The 17576-nt window shown below is 41.9% G+C and overlaps 1 protein-coding gene across 3 annotated transcripts in view; it reads right to left on the bottom strand.

Annotated features, from left to right (window-relative positions):
- Positions 1-10928, bottom strand: part of aass (aminoadipate-semialdehyde synthase) — a 37589-nt gene extending 26661 nt beyond the window's left edge. For 2 of the 3 annotated variants that reach the window (XM_031279727.2, XM_031279729.2), the window contains exons 1-7: positions 10752-10928; positions 8324-8550; positions 6934-7110; positions 5124-5208; positions 2880-2947; positions 2620-2766; positions 2438-2516 (exon numbers count right to left, since the gene is read on the bottom strand). In XM_031279727.2, coding sequence (XP_031135587.1) covers positions 2438-2516; positions 2620-2766; positions 2880-2947; positions 5124-5208; positions 6934-7110; positions 8324-8536 — 769 coding nt within the window. In that variant the 5' untranslated portion in view covers positions 8537-8550; positions 10752-10928. Of the gene's footprint in view, positions 1-2437; positions 2517-2619; positions 2767-2879; positions 2948-5123; positions 5209-6933; positions 7111-8323; positions 8554-10751 lie in introns of all 3 variants that reach the window. The other variant, XM_031279728.2, reaches the window with a different exon arrangement.
- Between the last annotated feature and the right edge of the window lie 6648 nt (positions 10929-17576).

The following is a 17576-nucleotide window of genomic DNA, read 5'->3' as shown; positions in this document are numbered from 1 at the left end:
GAACTTTATCAGGATGCATAGTATCCTGGATCCATGAAATAACTGGCCTTTAAAAATAAAAATCTGCGTGGCCAGGATGGCTCGGTCGGTGGAGCGGGCGCACATGTGCGGAGGTTCGTGCCTCAATGCAGAGGTCTGGGGTTCGAGTCCGACCTGGTAAGATTTCCTGCATGTCTTCCCTCTCTCTCTCCCGCTTTCATTGCTTTCCTATCATTAAAAGGCGGAAATGCCCAGAAAATAATCTTAAAAAAATATATATAAAAATCTGCCTGCCTCTATGGGAATTTAACATAGGGGTGTACTTACTTAGGACCCCTGTATTTTAAGGAAGAACATTTATGTATTTATGATACATTATTCATTCACAAAGAAAATTGGTGTCCTTAAAGGTTGGATTTTTCCTCATTTTTTTAATTAAGGCAATAAGATCAATTTCCAAAAGATGATTTTTTTTATTCCTCTTTTTAGTCAACTTAAGCATGGGTTCATAAACTTATGAGTGCCACTGTATTTTACTTCCTGCATCGCCCATCTGTTCCCTCTGCCAAGGACTGTGCGGCAAGAGGAATCTAAACAAGCGGAAGACATAACACAGCGCGACACACCAGTCACAACATGGGGAGAGGGTTGACCATGAGAGACGTCAGAGCCTAGACGAGGAATCTTAACCCACCCTCACCAACACCAACGCGTTCGAGGATGTCTCCTTCACCGCTCCATACCCCATACATGCCACCGCTCTCTCCACTCACCCTCCTTCCTAGTTAAGTTAGTTAAAACGGCAGGTAGCTCCGCTTCCACAACGCCAGCAACATCTGTCTCCCCAGCCTGATGAGGATGCTAATGTGCTATATAAATATACTCGCCTTTCTTACGGTAAAACACTTCTTTAAAGATGTTGTAGGCACTTTATTTTTGGTGTCGTTGGGCAAAAAATCCATAACATTTAGCATTATTGTACTTCAAGTAATCTGAAAGAAACTAGATTTCTACATTCCCTCCTTGGTTCTATTTTCAGGCGTTAGAAAATGTACCCCGTATGGGAGACTATGGCCAATCACAGTTTATTTTTATAGTGAGAAAGCGTTCCTATTGGCTGTTGTGCGCATGCATTGCCATGCGACAGAGAGGAGAGGGCTGCAGGAAGAGGTCTTACTCTACTTCAAATGCTGTCAGTTTTGTTTTTGCCTTCTACTCACTGCAGGTTTAAAAATCACTCAATAGTGAAGTTGTCCTTCCATTTTCACCTAGTCGCATCAAGTCCAGTTCACTCAGATGATCATGAAGATATTAGTTATTGCTGCAGACCAGATAATAAAACTTTGAAGCTCATGTTTTTGTTAATTGATCCGTTTGTTCCCTTAAAGTGGCCATATTATGCTCATTTTCAGGTTCATAATTGTATTTAGAGGTTGTACTAGAGTAGGTTTACATGGTTTAATTTTCAAAAAAACATTTTTGTTGTACTGCAGCTCCTCTTTTGACCCTGTGTTCAGGTCTGTTTTAGCTACAGAGTGAGACCTCTCACTGCTGTAACATCTTTGGTGGGAGTCGCACATGTGCGGTAGCTAGGTAAGGATTACATCAGCTAGCTAGCTGTTTCTCTAGCTTCAGTCAGTACAAGGCAGGATTAGCCGGGAGACTTCTTCTAAACGAGGGCGCACTTCCAACTTCGTGTGGAATACCGGCAGAACAGGGACATGCAAGTAGTTCTTTTGTAGATTATGGTGAACTCGTGTGTGTTGGAGCACTGTTTTGCCATTGCGAACGTGGGGCTAGCCCGGCGTTTCGACTAGTGACGTAGAAAACCCTGCAGATTTTGAACAGCTTCAGAAACCCGTATCTCACTCAAAACAGCATGGATGTTTTTTGCGTGTGGATGCACCAGAGACACAAAATAACTAATAAAAAACTAAAATAATAAGAAAAAGTGATTTTTTTTTTTCATAATATGGGCACTTGAAGAAGTTAAATTAGCTCCTGTATCACTTTCCTGCAGACTGTAGCGCATCATCCGCTCTGCTGCGAAGGTGATTGGCTGCAATCTTCCATCTCTCCAGGACCGGTACGCCTCCTGGATGCTGAGGCAGGCAGGAAAGATTGCAGCCGACCCCTCCCCTCTTGGCAGGAGGCTGCGGCCCATCGGGACCAAAACCTCACAACATAAAAACAGTCTCTTCCCCTCTGCAGTCAGCCTCGTTAACAAGGCCCCGGACCCCCGCTGACCCACTGACTCTCTCTCAACATTTTTCACCACTTTCTGACATTTTATAGACCAAAGAACTTCTCAATTAATTAAGAAAATAATCAACAGATCAATCGACAGTGAAAGCAATCGTTAGTTGCAGCCTACGTTTTGTATTGTGTTGAACACGATGCACATTACATCACATCAATCCAACACTGGGCCACAAAGATGAGCACAGGAATGTCATACCTCCTGTTTCCGAGACGGCCTTCAACTCGTGAGGTTCAACATATTCAACAGGTAGCTCGTTAAGGATGTCTTGGGCTCCCTGCAGGAAGAAATGACAAAAGCAAACCGTTAGACCCCTGCTTTCTGAGGCCTCTGAGTGTTGGTACGTGCGTATGTTTTTTGGTTTAAGTTAAACCTCGTACCTTGGAGACGTTGCCGGTACCGGTGAAACAAAACGTCACAGGGCCGATAGATTTGGGCATGAAGCCCATGGATATCTCATACCCACAATCCCTCACTGCCTGGATGGCCTGGCTGACGTTCCGGTAGTTGTGAGCCATGCCGATGTACTGCGAACAGCAGAGAGACAGGGAGTGCCGGGGATGAGGATCACCGTTGAGGCACAGGGAGCTGTTTTCGTGTCAAGCTGTTTTGCTCTTTTTTTTTGTGGATGCTTTCTTACCATGAAGGGGGTGTGGTGCCCCAGAGCCAGGAAGCGCAACCCCAAGCCGTGCAATATGTTAATCATTCCTACAAAATTCACATGGGAGGATACAAAAATAGACTTTACAATGTGGTTATTTCATAGTCTATTTATTTTTGATTCACCAAAAAGCATGCTATATTGTGATATACTATATTGTTTATATTGAGATATGAAATGATATAAGCACATGCTCAAACTGTATCTCTTGAGCGAGTTTGACGAGTCAGAGTAGTAGGTTGAGGAATGGGAAAGGTATGGGGAAATGAAGCGCTCGTGTGTGTGTGTGTGTGTGTGTGTGTGTGTGTGTGTGTGTGTGTTTTTTTTTGCTTTAATTCAGTTTTTCTGTACCATATATGTTAATATATTTATGATTGTAATCTTACTTTTAAAAAAAAAAAAAAGAGCATTGACTTGACTAGGTTACTGTCTGTACATTCATTCTGTACATTACTCTGCCCTTTTCTTATTGGTTTATTTGATAGGGACCGTGCATACTTATGAACATTGTTGTATAGAAACTAGTGCTGTCAGTTAAACGCGTTATTAACGGCGTTAACGCAAACCCATTTTAATGGCGTAAATTTTTTTATCGCGAGATTAACATTCTTTTTGGCCTGGCAAACTTTGTAGTTTTTTTTTTTACATGCTGTTGCAACAACTAGTAACGTTAGAAAAACTACAACACCACACCGGATCTTGCTAGACCGGAAACTAAACAGGCACGCCGCACACACTTGTTTGGGCTCTCGAGCCGGCCAAAGAGTAGTAGGCTAACGTTACGTTTTGAGTGGATGGCGAGCATGAGACGCCGAAATGGATGCCAATAAGATTCTGAATGGAAAGTTTACTTTTAAAAAGTTGTCGAGGGGGACAGTAGTTTCACCATACACAGCCTGTACGACACGGAGAAAGCAGCCCAACTGGAACTGCTGCAGAGTGCTGCAAACGCTGTCTCATTAACCGGTGATCACTGGACGTCAGTGAGTAATCAAAATTATTTAGGAGTTACTAAACACTATATTGACTCTGTATATCAGCATACGGTTTTAGTACTGTGTTGTTTGTATCGTTTTTTTGACTGTTTTTGTCATTTGGGACATTGTCCACCCACTTTTCTGTCCAGGAGAATTGTTACATTCCTTATTAGAAAAACATAAAGGTTACAAATGTCCTGCTGTGGCATCTGGTTTTTGGACCATTTTGTTTGTACTGTATAAGCAAAGTGTTAGTGTTACATCTCAGTTAGGTTAGGTACTTGGAGGAATTGTGCAATAATGACAGATTCACACATTTTTCTTTTGTTTACAGTAAATAAATAAACAATTACAAATCGTAAAGTCAAGTTCATAAAGTCACTTCCTTTGCATTCATTTGATTCCCAATTACGATACACTGGTAAGAATGGCTTTCCATTGTTAATATGTACTTAAAAACAGTTCTGAAATGCAAAATAATAGAATGTTATTCATGTGATAAAACATGCGATTAATCGTGAATAACTATAGAAATTTGGCGATTAAAAAAATTAATCGTTTGACAGCCCTAATAGAAACACCATGTAAATATGCCAGAATTAGTAAAAATAACTACTTTTCATCTGCAGTCCCTAGGCAGGTGACATAGGACTAACATAGAGACAGCCAGTCATACAGCACTCATTCACTATAAATTAAAAAAGGTAGACATATGGTGACATATACATTGACAAAACAAACAAACAAAACAAAAATACATAATGACAAAGACATTATTCATCCACCTCTATACTGCATTCAATTTAACAGTGAAAGTGTGTGGGTGTTGAAATATGTGACAGAAGTGAGTGCATCTCTGGTTTTCTAGGAGCCACTGTTTGAAGTGAGTCTAGATGCTTCTGGTTAGATGCTGAACTGCATTTCGTTGTCTCAGTACCTGTAGTTGTACTGACACTAAAGTTGAATCTAAAAAAAAAAAAAGATCCAAGTGGATCAGAGCCAGAAGAAGATCTGATTTTGATTCAGCAGTTAGTTGTCATGTTGACACAAGTCTGACTCAACAGCTTCAGCACTGCCTGACCAAATGATGAAGGTCCAGTTGATTCAAGTAGAAATGTTTAAACAGAGACCATGTCAGCCAGGTTACGGTCACATTGGTTTCACAACAGCTGCTGCTGCCAAACACTTTCACAACAGTGACTGACCAGCTGAGGGACATTGCAAGACCTAATTCATGTTTTCATACCTGCGACGCCGGCCCACTGACCAAACGCTACGATCCGGAAGCCGTTAGGATCGACCATCTTCTCGTAGTCGATCAGACGAACCTCCTGAGAAGAAAAAAAACAAATCATTTTGGTATAGTTTTTTAGGGGTTTTGTTGAAGGAAAGACAGATAACATCGGAGATTGGGATTTTTTAATTACTTTTTTATTTAATTTTTATTCCTACAGATTTTGTCCCGCTCATCATCATCATCCAGTGTAACACTCAGATCCCTTTCCCATATCAAGTAATATGACTGTAAAAACAGTCTTTACTCAGAGAACCAAGGTTACAACATAACCAAGCCTTTCATTGCAGCAGTAAACAAGGAAGTCAGCTGCTCTTGTATTGATTTAAGACGACGGGAGAACATTTCTATTTGTTTAATATCATTAGAAGTAAAAGTTAGGTTTTGCTTTCTGCTTCTGACTCATTTAAAAAACAAAGAGAGCAATCTGAGCGAGTCAGCGCCACACTGAACTGCACGCTGCGGTCCGTGTGTGTGTCAGGTGCGAGTGAGAGTGAGAGAGAGAGGGAGCGGCCGTACCCTCTAACGTTCTAACGCTGGGTTCTACCGGCAGCTTTGTACAATTGCAACTCTGCTACCGCTCTGCAAAAGTGAATTGAGTCAACTTCTATGTAGAGATGCTCCGATAGACCGGCCGGTGACCGGAATTGGCCGGTTTTCACGTGCTCGGCCATGACCGGCTGTCTGACATATGCCGATTTCATGCCGGTCAATGCTACAATTAACTGACAACATAAGTTATACGAGTTACAGTTCTCAAGGACGCACGCACACACGGACACCACAGCACGCTCTCTTTTTCCTTTCTCTCAACTTTTCCGCCGTGTGTCGCACGTACGTGTCGCGGTGTGAAGCGCGTGTTGGCGCTGTTCTTGAACATGTAGGGAACCTCGTGAATTAACCTGCAACATGTCAGCTGTTTGGAAATTCTTCAGCGTGTGTGCAGAAGATAACAAGTTTGCGATATGCAACACCTGCAAGGAGAAAGTAGGGTGTGGAGGGACGACACCAAAAACCTAAATCATATTTTTTTAGTTGGATATTGGATGTGAAAAGAAGGAAATGGTTCTAACGTTGCTCTTTAGATGTGTGTGAATGTCCCACACCAGGAGTCATTTATATAGTGCTATTTTATAGTGATCCATTATCTGTTCAAAAAATGTTCTATTAAAAGAAAAGATAGAAAATAAATATTTGTGTGTGTTGTAAAGTGGTTAGAAAAAATGAAATCGGAATCGGCTAAAATCGGTATCGGCTGGCTTAACTTAATGAAAATCAGAATCGGCCTAGAAAGTTGTAATCGGTGCATCTATACTTCTATGCTAATCTAGAGGTCCAAGCCAGACTCATCTTCAAAGCCAGATGTAGCTGCTGCTCTGCACCGACCGATATTGCGAGACAATTTTTACCTCAACGAGAAGTCTCGTCACGTTTTAATCTCAAGAGATCCCGTGGGGCGAGATCTCGTCACACCTCTATAGAAAAGTGAGAAAAATGTCGGAACGTGGTGTAACAACTCCTCTGGCTGGAAAGTTAAAAACAAATAAATTCGACACAATATATAAATACATTTTTTTTTTTTTTTTTTTTTTTTATAAATATCGAATGGATAATAGCTTTCCAAATGTGGCTAAAGCAGTCAGTTTCTTTTAAACTAACTGGAAAACAGTGCACTACCAATTTTAGTAAACAGGTACTTTAATATGATGAGTGTACTCTATTGTGGTCAGGACGTTTTTAGGGATCTTTTGAGCGCTCTCACCTTCTTCAGCAGGTCCTCCAGGAGCGCCATGTTGGCCTCCTGAGCCTTGATGGTGTGGGAGAAAAACGCGTACGTCTTCCTGGGAATGATCTTCTCCTCCGGCGGCCTCTTCACCCCAATTATCAGAGACGCCTCCGAAAGGTCCTCCTGAATGACGGCCCCGGCCCTCATGTAGTACTGAAAGCAAAGCACAGGCTGATGGTTACACGGCCTTCAATCTTCTTTTCTTTAGAAAAAAAAAAACAAAAAAAGTAAAACTTTCAATACTTCCATGAGTAACTAACACATCTAATAAAGCAAAACGTGAGATAAGATAAACCCTAGGTCGCCTAATCTACTTTTGGTTCACTTGTTGGACTTCAGACATCACTTCGTCTTCTTAGTTTTTAGTTATTTTGATGTGGGATTTGTTTTTAAAATCTAATTATCATGTTTTTATTTCATTTTTGTTACACACGTTATTGTTGGAAACGTGTGGTTTTGCACAGCTTATATAAATAAAAGGAATATTTTCCAGTCATTTGTCTGCAGCTCATAACCTGGTCCTACCAGACTCTGGTACATTAGCCTGGTCCTACCAGACTCTGGTCCATTAGCCTGGTCCTACCAGCCTCTGGTCCATTAGCCTGGTCCTACCAGCCTCTGGTCCATTAGCCTGGTCCTACCAGACTCTGGTCCATTAGCCTGGTCCTACCAGACTCTGGTCCATTAGCCTGGTCCTACCAGACTCTGGTACATTTCATTTGTAGAGAGTCTAGCCACTCTCCATTGACAAGTGTTAACTTCCTCTGTTGTTTAAAACTATTGGATCTGCCCAGAGCCACTCTGGCTCTGCCATAACCAATCGCTAACGTTTGATCGTGATGTCGGCTTAGCATCGCTAGCGTTAGCCTTAGCCAACTCCTTCCCCACTAACGGAGCGAGCTGGAAAATCAAACTGTTCCTGAACCCCGTGGGGAGGAGGGCCACAACATCATGGCCACCAACAAAACTCAGCAAAGATTGTTCTTGCTCGGACTTTAACTTCTGGATATTCGGCAGCGTTGCCACAACGGACCGAATGGCTTCGCTCGCATCTTTCTCCGCCGCCATTACGGAACTACAACTCAAACTAGCGCACAGCCTCAACGTCACCGTTCTCAGCCACTCCCTCGGTTCGCTGATTGGACCGCCAAAGAGAAAACCCAAGAATGTACCGCAAACCCAGACGGAGTACTGAAAGAAAATGAAAATTGAGCGGAAGTATGTAGGAGAGCGCAGCCAGGCTATGCAGCTCATTCTGTTTAAAAAAAAATCAGAAAATAGTATCGTGAATCGTGAGCTGAGTATATCGCTACATCCCTATTATATATGATAGTAATATCAAAGGGAACATTGTTCAGTGCCTCACCTTCTCGTGGATGGCTCTGCGGTTGGACGGTTGGACCAGGACTTTGACGCCGGCGTTGGTCAGCTCTTTGACGTGTTTGGGGGCCAGCGGCGCCCTCCTCTCCCAGGGGTTGATGTCCTCGCGGCGGATGGCCATGACGCTGTGCTCATAGCGCCGCTGGGCTGCCAGGCAGCTCCGCGTCATCTTACCGTGGTGACTGAGGAGTCTGAACATGACTTCACCACCGCCTGCTTTGGGACAAAGACACAGAGCCACAGGCTGCTGACCACACTGTAGTTATTAAACGAGACAAATCATGACAATCCACCAGGAAGTGACACAATCTGTTGTGTCACTTCCAAGCAAATTACTCAAAATTAAAAGGAACACGCAGACTTATTGGGACTTTAGCTTATCCACCGTATACCCCAGAGTTAACTTGCCAATGACACGTGATCATTACAGCATTTCAAGCGGGCTCTGAATCAAACACAACTAAGCCACGCAGCCAACGGACGCAGCGCTCCACAACATATTGCATGCTTATTGCGACACTTTCGATATATTGCGATAACGATATTGAGTCAATATATCTTGCACCCCTAGTTCCCAGTTTATATACGGTTAGAAGATGGCTCTGTCTCATGTGACCTTGTTATTTGTACACGCTGTGACTATACAAATCACAACATGTAAATAGGAAAATGTTGGTGTTATTTTGTCACTTATTGGGAGCAGTAGGCTAGATGGAGCCGGTTACCTCCAGGATCTGTGCTAAGCTAGGCTAGCGGTGGGTTACGACACACACGGCAGACAGAGTTACGACACACACGGAGATGAGAAGGGTATGTATGGACTTATCTAACTCTGGGGGAGACGGTGAATAAGACAAAGTCCCAATAAGTCGGCGTGTTCCTTTAACTAATATTACAGAAAAAAATATTTAAAGTTTCATTGTAACATGTATTATTGTACCTTTGATCCTCTGACAAAAAACAGCGTGGGGATATAGCTCAACAGTCTGGGGAACGTATGATGAGAGGTCAAGTTAAGTTTGCTGCTGGGAGAGAGCTGCTGATGAGCAGGTGCTTTTGACAGACCCCAAAAAAATTGGATAAGACAGAACTGCACTAAAACTACAGCACACATATTCAACTGCTGAAAACACAAAAGACATCATTAAGTGTTTTAAACAACATGAACATTACTAAAGAGCACAGACGTGGTTTTAGTGCAACAGTTAAAGCTCCCTAAATGGTACATTATATCTTATTGGTTTAAAGGTCCCATATTGTAAAAAGTGAAATTTTCTTGAATGTTTATTATAAAGCAGGTCGACATGCTATATAAACACTGTGAAAGGATCCAAACGCTCAATCCACAGAGAAATGCAAACAACCCCAAGTAGAACCTATGTATGGGAAACACTGCCCTACTTCCAACTGTTACTAACTGTTGCTAAATAGCTAATGTGATGCGTAAATCAATGTTGTTTTTATTTATTTTCTAAAATCATGTGCGCTAAACTACAGTTCTGCTAGTGGTCACACAGTTAAGTGTTTAGACACCCTCATAAATAGTTCTGTGATGTGTAAATCAATGTTGTTTTTATTTATTCAGCAACACCACCCCCGGTTGTGATGTCACAACTATACTATATGAGAGAGGCGCTAAAACGGAGCATTTTAGACAGACATACAGGTATATTCAGACAAACCGTATGAAAAATGGATTTTTTTTTTACATTAAAGCATGTACAAACAAAACATGTTCTAGTAGAAACCTAAAACACAAGTACCTGTATGACCGAAAAAGAGCATAATATGGGACCTTTAAAACATTTGTTATCGTTGGACAGAGCCAAGCTAGCTGTTTCCTCCTGCTAAGCTAAGCTAAGCCAGCTGGCTATAGCTTCATATCAGCTAGAAAGCAAGTAAGTGTAACGCTATATCCGAAATTGTCGAACAACTTGCGACCCCTCAGATGTATTTTGCAAGCCACATCAAGGAGTCCCAAACCCCAGGTTGGGAACCACTGGTCATTCACAGTAAACCTGAATCCACTGTATTTGCCAAACACTTTCCAACTAAACTATCAAATCACTTAATCAGAAAAAGACATACTTGTTTATAGAGTTACTGCATGATTAATATGTAACAGTAATGTGAAACCTGTTAAGTGCATTAACTCACTATACACGAATGCTGTAATCATTATGAAGTCCGTTTTGACTCCCTGAGACACGTCATTTAAATCTCTAAAAATGTAAATGGAGTTTGGTGTTGCTCGTTGTTTGTGTGGCTTTGACCTAACGTTGCGCTGAAACCTCATGGGTATTTCAAGTCCATGCTCGTCAGTTCACTCTCACACTTAACACACGTTAATGTAAGTTATCCACACACTGGTCGATTCTCGGCTGCACGTGAAGCAGCGGCCGGGTAGAACTCACCGTTTCTGGCCGGTTTCTGTTCACCACGCCGGTTCCTGGCGTGTTAATGTGGCGACGGTTCACAGAGAAGACCGGAGAGCCGCACAGAGGTGAGACGAGGACGAGTTTGGTTTCAACTCCCCACAGAACTGTAATCCTCGCTGTAGTTTACACAATGGATGTATTAATCCGTTTCCGGTCAGTCTTTCAAAATAAGACTCGGATTTCCAGTCAGTTTTAGTATCAGAGTCAGCTAATTGGCAAAGTATGTTCACACAAGGAATTTTAGTCTGGTTTTTCGTTTTTCGTTGCTCGTTTACTTACACACAAAATAAACATACAGCTAAAAAAGAGGACAACACAACTGGACAAAAGTAAAACATGAAGTACTTGCAATACATGCAAAGGAATGGGATGATTAATGTAACAGAATGCTTTATATACATGAGGTTGGCGGATATAGATTTGTATTTGACAGTGACAGAAAACTATAAATCATAATTAGCCCACATAACAAAACATAACGATGGACATCCAACCCTAAATACACCCTATATACCTTTCATATACATTTATATCCGTACATAGTAGTACAATGTTTGTTATACCTTTGTCCAACTTTGTTGTCATTGATTTTAGCTGTATGTATATTTCTGTGTAAGTACATTAAGAGCAATGCAAAAACCGGAGTCAAATTCCTTGTATTTGTACACATAGTACTTGGTCATTAATCTATCTATCTATCTATCTATCTATCTATCGATATCCATATACATATCCATCCATCCATCCATCCATCTACAGTCATAAACAAACGAGGAATGTTAATTTCTTACAGTTCCAATTTTATTCTGAAGGTAAAACCTCTGGGTTTCCGGTTTTACGCTGGCACGCTGCCTGTTTTTTTCCTGTGGCTTCTAGGGAATAGGGTTACTTTGTTTTTCGTGGTCAGCGCACTTCGTGTGGGCGGCTTCACTCTGTACGAACGTGTGTTTTAAAAGCAATATTTAATCACGTAAACAACCACGTCTGGGTTTTTTTTGTTCACACAATTCAAAGGGGTAAGGGGAAGGAATAAAATTAAAGGAAAATGCGTGGATGTGAGCGCCTATTCAGCGTTTATACATCTGGCGTCTCTCCACCAATCAGCTGCCAGAGCTGAGGAGCGGCCTCCTCATGGACCTGTCGCCAGTGTTGCCAAGTCCGCTTATTATAAGCGACTTTGGGCTTGTTTTTCTGTAAAGTCGCTTACAAATATTGGTAGTCGCGGGTCGCGTTTTTTTTTGGGCTTGTTTCTAAAGTGTAGTTGCTTATTTGGGCTTGTTCCTAGCTCCATAATAAGTTGTCAAGCAGATATTTTCTAAACGTAGGAATTTGCCTTACCTGTTCTCTCTGTCCCTCCCCTTTCCCCATACACACAGGAGACAGCAAAGTTTTTTCCCACCCACATCCTGCTTCTAATTGGCTCTGACCCAGATGGCAACGAGTACTAGCCAATCAGAGGCAGAGCAGGGCAATCGGTTTTTTTCTGTTTAGGAAAATGTCAGTGAGTGATGAGAAAGGTAATGGTGGTGTTATTCTTCATATATATGAGGCTAAAGTGTTAAGAGTCTTAAGAAAAATGTTTTAGACCAAGCCTCATCCTCACCTGTTTAAATGGTTTTGACTGGAATTGTTTTTAAACCAGTTTAGTTTATTTAAGTCTTTTCTAACTCACTCATTTGTTTATCAGAGCAGGAGCCACTTTATTGCTGCACACTAAGATTGTTAATAATTTCTCCTGTTTCTGGGTTATAGTTATTTAAAAATGGGATCTTCTGCAGTCCCTGCAATAATAAATGACGAATTTGTGAGTTCAGGATGATATTTATTTGTGTGTGCAAATTTTAATTAGGCTATCAGAGGTTTACTGTGTATATAATGTACTTGGTACATCAGTCTATATTTGAGATCCCATCAGTTTTCTAATGTTAAATAATGTTAAAAGGTGGTTTAACTAACTCTTGTGATCATTGTCCTTAAGCTCAGGGGGGAGAAAAATAAATAAACTACCGTGTGTACAGTTTTGCAAAACTGCGCACAGTTTACCAATCTGTCCACATGGATGTAAATTGACAATCTGTACCCACAGTTTAAAATCCGTCCCCACGGATTGTAAAACCGTGCACACAGTTTATTTATTTTTCTCTTCCCGGAACCTAGGGGGGCTCCGTTGGGCTTGTTTTCACAGGCCTGGTTGCTTATTTGTCTCGCAAGATCTGGCAACACTGCCTGTCGCACCGTTATGACCTAAAGGAACAGCAGTGAGTGGAAAAGTACATTTACTTCAATACAATTTTAAGGTACTTGTTCTGTATTTGAGTATCTCCATTTCATGCTACTTTAACTCACTACACCTCACAGGCAAATATTGTATTTTTTTTTTACTCCACTACATTCAGTGGTGGAATGTAACTAAGTACGTTTACTCAACTACTGTACTTAAGTACAATTTTGAGGTACTTCTACTTCACTTGAGTCTTTTCTTTTCATGCCACTTTCTACTTCTACTCCGCTAAATTTCAGAGAGAAATATTGTACTTTTTACTCCACTACATTCATCTGCAGCTTTAGTTACTTGAAATACTACTACTGAAATGATTTACCGATTAAAGTTGATTAACAGAACTGTTTTGATCGTTTCAATTCAATTTTATTTATAGTATCAAATCATAACAGGAGTTATCTCGAGACACTTCACAGATAGAGTAGGTCTAGACCACACTCTATAGTTTACAAAGCCCCAACAATTCTAGTATTTCCCCCAAGAGCAAGTATTTAGTTTTAAAAATGTGAAGGTTTTTCTGCATTGACTTGGCTTTTACTTTTTGCTTTTACTTCTTCCACCACTCACTACATTTATCTGACAGCTGCAGTTACTTTGCAGATTTTTATTAAGGCTATTAATACAAAATGTAATTCAACTAGCCTGTTCAATTTCCGTTCCTACCAATATGGTCGTGAAGGCTGGGTCATGACCGAAGAGCTAGATCCCGGGTACAAGCGTCCGAAACGGGTTTCCTCAGGAGGGTGGCTGGCGTCTCCCTTAGAGATAGGGTGAGAAGCTCAGTCATCTGTGAGGAACTCGGAGTAGGGCCGACAAAAAGAAGCCAGCTGAAGGCACCCATGTTCCATTCAGCCCAAGATGATTTGTTCTGGGAGATGGATCAATCCTAAGCAGGATGGATAAGCACATAAGAAGCTGGGTCCAGACTCGTTTAATGATCGCCAGAGGATGGAGGAATGAAGGAGTGCCGTCAATCCAGGAGTGGGCTTGTAAAATGGCTAGGGTGGCGGTGTTGAAAATATGTCATATAAACGGTTTGCCAGATTGGATGTCGATACTAGAAAATGGGGAAAAGTACCTTTCTGGAGGGATCTTGAGAAGCGGGGGGAGAGACGTGTACGATGGGCGGGGGGGGGAGTTTGGGGTCCCCTGCTGGAGCCGCTGCCCCTGCGACCCGACACCGGATAAGCGGATGAAAATGGATGGATAATCCTAGGGCGTAATTTCCACTGTGCACAGGGGGGACATATCCCCTAGTCTCTTATAGTTAAGTACTATTCTTTCTGGCATAATTTATCATTATGGTCAACTTCCTTATTTCCTGGATTTTGTATCGTCAAGATTATTTGTTCTGGGAGATGGATCAATCCTAAGTGGGATGGATAAGCACATATATGTACCATTTGTACCAGTGGATTAAGGTACAAATGTATTGCTAAGGTACAAAATTGTCTCTCAAAAGGTACAGTATAAAAGCGTACAGCTCTGTACCTATGGTAAGGGTACCATTGCTGTACCTTGGGGATACCACCCCAGCGACGAGCCATTTGTACCTTTGAAGGAACATATTTGTACCTAAAAGGCACAAACTGTAGGGGTACTTCTTTGTACCCAATAATATGGTACACGGTTGTTCCCCTTGGGGGTACCGCCCCAGCGACGAGCACTTTTACCTTTTTATTTTTACTTTTTTGTACCTTTATTTATGAGAGTGATAAGAAGCTGGGTCCAGACTCGTTTAATGATCGCCAGACAGATTATTTTAAGAGGATGCAGGAATGAAGGGGTCCTGTCAATCCAGGAGTGAGCTTGTGAGATGGCTAGGGTGGTGACTTTTGAAAAAATGTCATTTAAACAGTTTGCCAGATTGGATGTCTATACTAGAAAATAAGGAAAGTACCTGAACTTTCTGGAGGGCTCCTAAGAAGCTTTGTGCTAGCAAGAGACGTGTATGATGGGCTTATGGTGTTGTCATTTATAAATATGTTTATATGCTTTATTGTCTATTTTGTCACTATTTTGTTGAATGGTCTTAAATGTTGTTGTTACTGTGTCATCTTTTCTTGATTTTTGTCTGGGTGGGTGGTTATGACGAAGTGCGGGGAGCTTAATGTGGCTCGGGAGAGGAAGTTTGGGGTCCCCTGCTGGAGCTGCTGCCCCTGCGACCCGACACCGGATAAGCGGATGAAAATGGATGGATAATCCTAGGGCGTAATTTTCACTGGGCTTCACTTATTTCCTGGATTTTGTATTATAATAGTCCCTATAAATGTATGTAGAAATGGGATTCACATTTTTCTGGCAAAGGACCCCCAGACCTCCTGTTTTGTGTGTCCCCCACTTCTCAACCCAAAGTTACACCCTTGGATTAATCAACTAACACATGATGATGTGTCATTATAGATTAAGTACTTTTACTTTTGGTACCTTAAGTATATTAGTATATACTGAAAGTATAGTAAATACCTGTATATTTATTTTAACTTTTGGTTGGCGGAATCAACCTTGTCTAATATTTATAGTGGAATACTTTAAAAACATTTCCTGGAAGTGATGGCACACAGTTGATTTTATTTATTATTTTTTTCTTTGTTAAGCGTCTGCAGCAGGAGGCCTAAAAAAACAAAAAAGAAATAAACCTTCACCGTGACAAGAAATTGTTTTTTTTATAACAGCAGTACAATTTAAAATAAATATCATTAAACACTTTTTTTTTACAATAATCCTGAGATTGAAATAAAAAAACAAGAGAGTGAGGACCAGAGATGTAGAGGTGAAGCTATGAGTACAGTGCAGTCCATACATGGGTTTTTTAATTTGTTTTGAAATGTTACTAATAATCCCAAATTGCACAGGAACCTACACTGTGCACACAACTACAGTAAGTACAGAGGGTTGAGGTTGCGGGTCTGTAAACTGTGATGGATGAATACAGCGGATAGTTTGGGTCATCATTTTTGTAGGGCTGCCCCCTCGATTAGCTGATTAGTTGACTGGCCGGTCGTTTTAGTTTTAGTCAACTAAGTTTTAATAGTCCATTTGTCAATTTTTTAAATGCTTTTTCATGCAGACTTATTTCCAAGAAATTTATGAGCACATCTCTGGAAAACACATGCTTTAAAGTGGTGCTTTTGCATGATTCTTTGTGGAGAAACAAATTTTTTACAGATCTGTCGATTAATTAAATTAATCGATTAGTCGATAAAATTCAACGCGTTGTCATGAACGGGCTTGTAGGATATCGTACGGAAACTGGGTGATTTATACTGCTGCGTAAAATCCATGCCGTGGCTATGTACGAAGGTACGTGGAGATACCGACCCTACGCCGTAGCCTGACATGCACCTCTCGAAAAATGTAACTACGCATTGTGGCGACGCCTGTCGCTCGGCCGTGGCTTGGTAGCGTCGCATTTCCCCCCGACTCATTTCCCCTTTCTCCTTCTCCATAAACAATATGAAATCAAGGAGAGGGTTAACTTCTCCTGCTCCAGATTTCCCACCGTGGTCAGAAAGAACAGGGGAGACACTTTGTTTCTCTCACTATGACTCTAGAGTCACTACTCGCTCCGGAGCTAATCACCGTCACTCTATCACTCGCTCTACCACACACCCCCCACACACGCCGGCCCTGCTATTCTCTTAAGGCGCTGACACACCAACCCGATTATCGGCCGTTGGACGTCGTCGGACAGTCTGGCGAGGTCGGTGACTCTAGTGTGTTCGATGTGTTCTGTGCCGTCGTCACTCGGAGGAGCCATCGCCGTTCATTTTGGCCAATTTGACTTGTTGAATCAGCCAGTGGGCAGTCGGACTCAATGACCAATCTGATTGGTGGAGTGCTAGCCCTTGACTAGCGAATCAGTGCACGAGAAAACCAGAGCTGACAACTCCAGTATCTTCTTATTACTAGCCATCGTATTTTCTTCTGTTCAGCGAGTAATGACAACAACGCTCCTTCTTGACTACTTATCAACACTCTCTGATGAAAACAATGACTGACGACAGTGTGCTCTGTGTTTATGAGGTCTAGAGAGATGTTCCGTCATTTCCGGTATTAATTTTTTGGGCGACAATACAGATTAGCGCCGCCTGCTGTTATGGAGACGTATTACGTCTCGCGCATGTGCAGAACGTATGTTCAAGTCGGCGTCGCTTCGGTGTGTTCCGAGGCACTTTTTTGACCAACTCGGGGAGACGGGAGCAGACTGATCAGTCCGACTGCCTTTTCTGCCGACAGTCGGCCGTCGGGTTGGTGTGTCAGTGCCTTTAAAGAGATCGACGCACAGACCAACGCACAAGTATAAACTTCAGGCCACTTACGTAGGCTACGGCGAAAGCTCTGCTGAGCCTCCACACAACCATGAATCAAGATTTAATGCGCACCAATTCGTATGATATCCTACAAAATTAAAAGCATATGAGTTTTAGTCGAGGACAGCGCTACATTTTTGGAGGAACCGGTCTCCTCGTCTGACTGCCTGTTTTTCGTGACTCGCGTTCCCAGATCTCAGTTAATAA

Source organism: Sander lucioperca, chromosome 7 (genome assembly GCF_008315115.2).
Source record: "Sander lucioperca isolate FBNREF2018 chromosome 7, SLUC_FBN_1.2, whole genome shotgun sequence".
Lineage (NCBI taxonomy): Eukaryota > Metazoa > Chordata > Actinopteri > Perciformes > Percidae > Sander > Sander lucioperca.
Note: the sequence above shows the minus strand (reverse complement) of the source record. Positions and strands in the feature narration are given on the sequence as shown.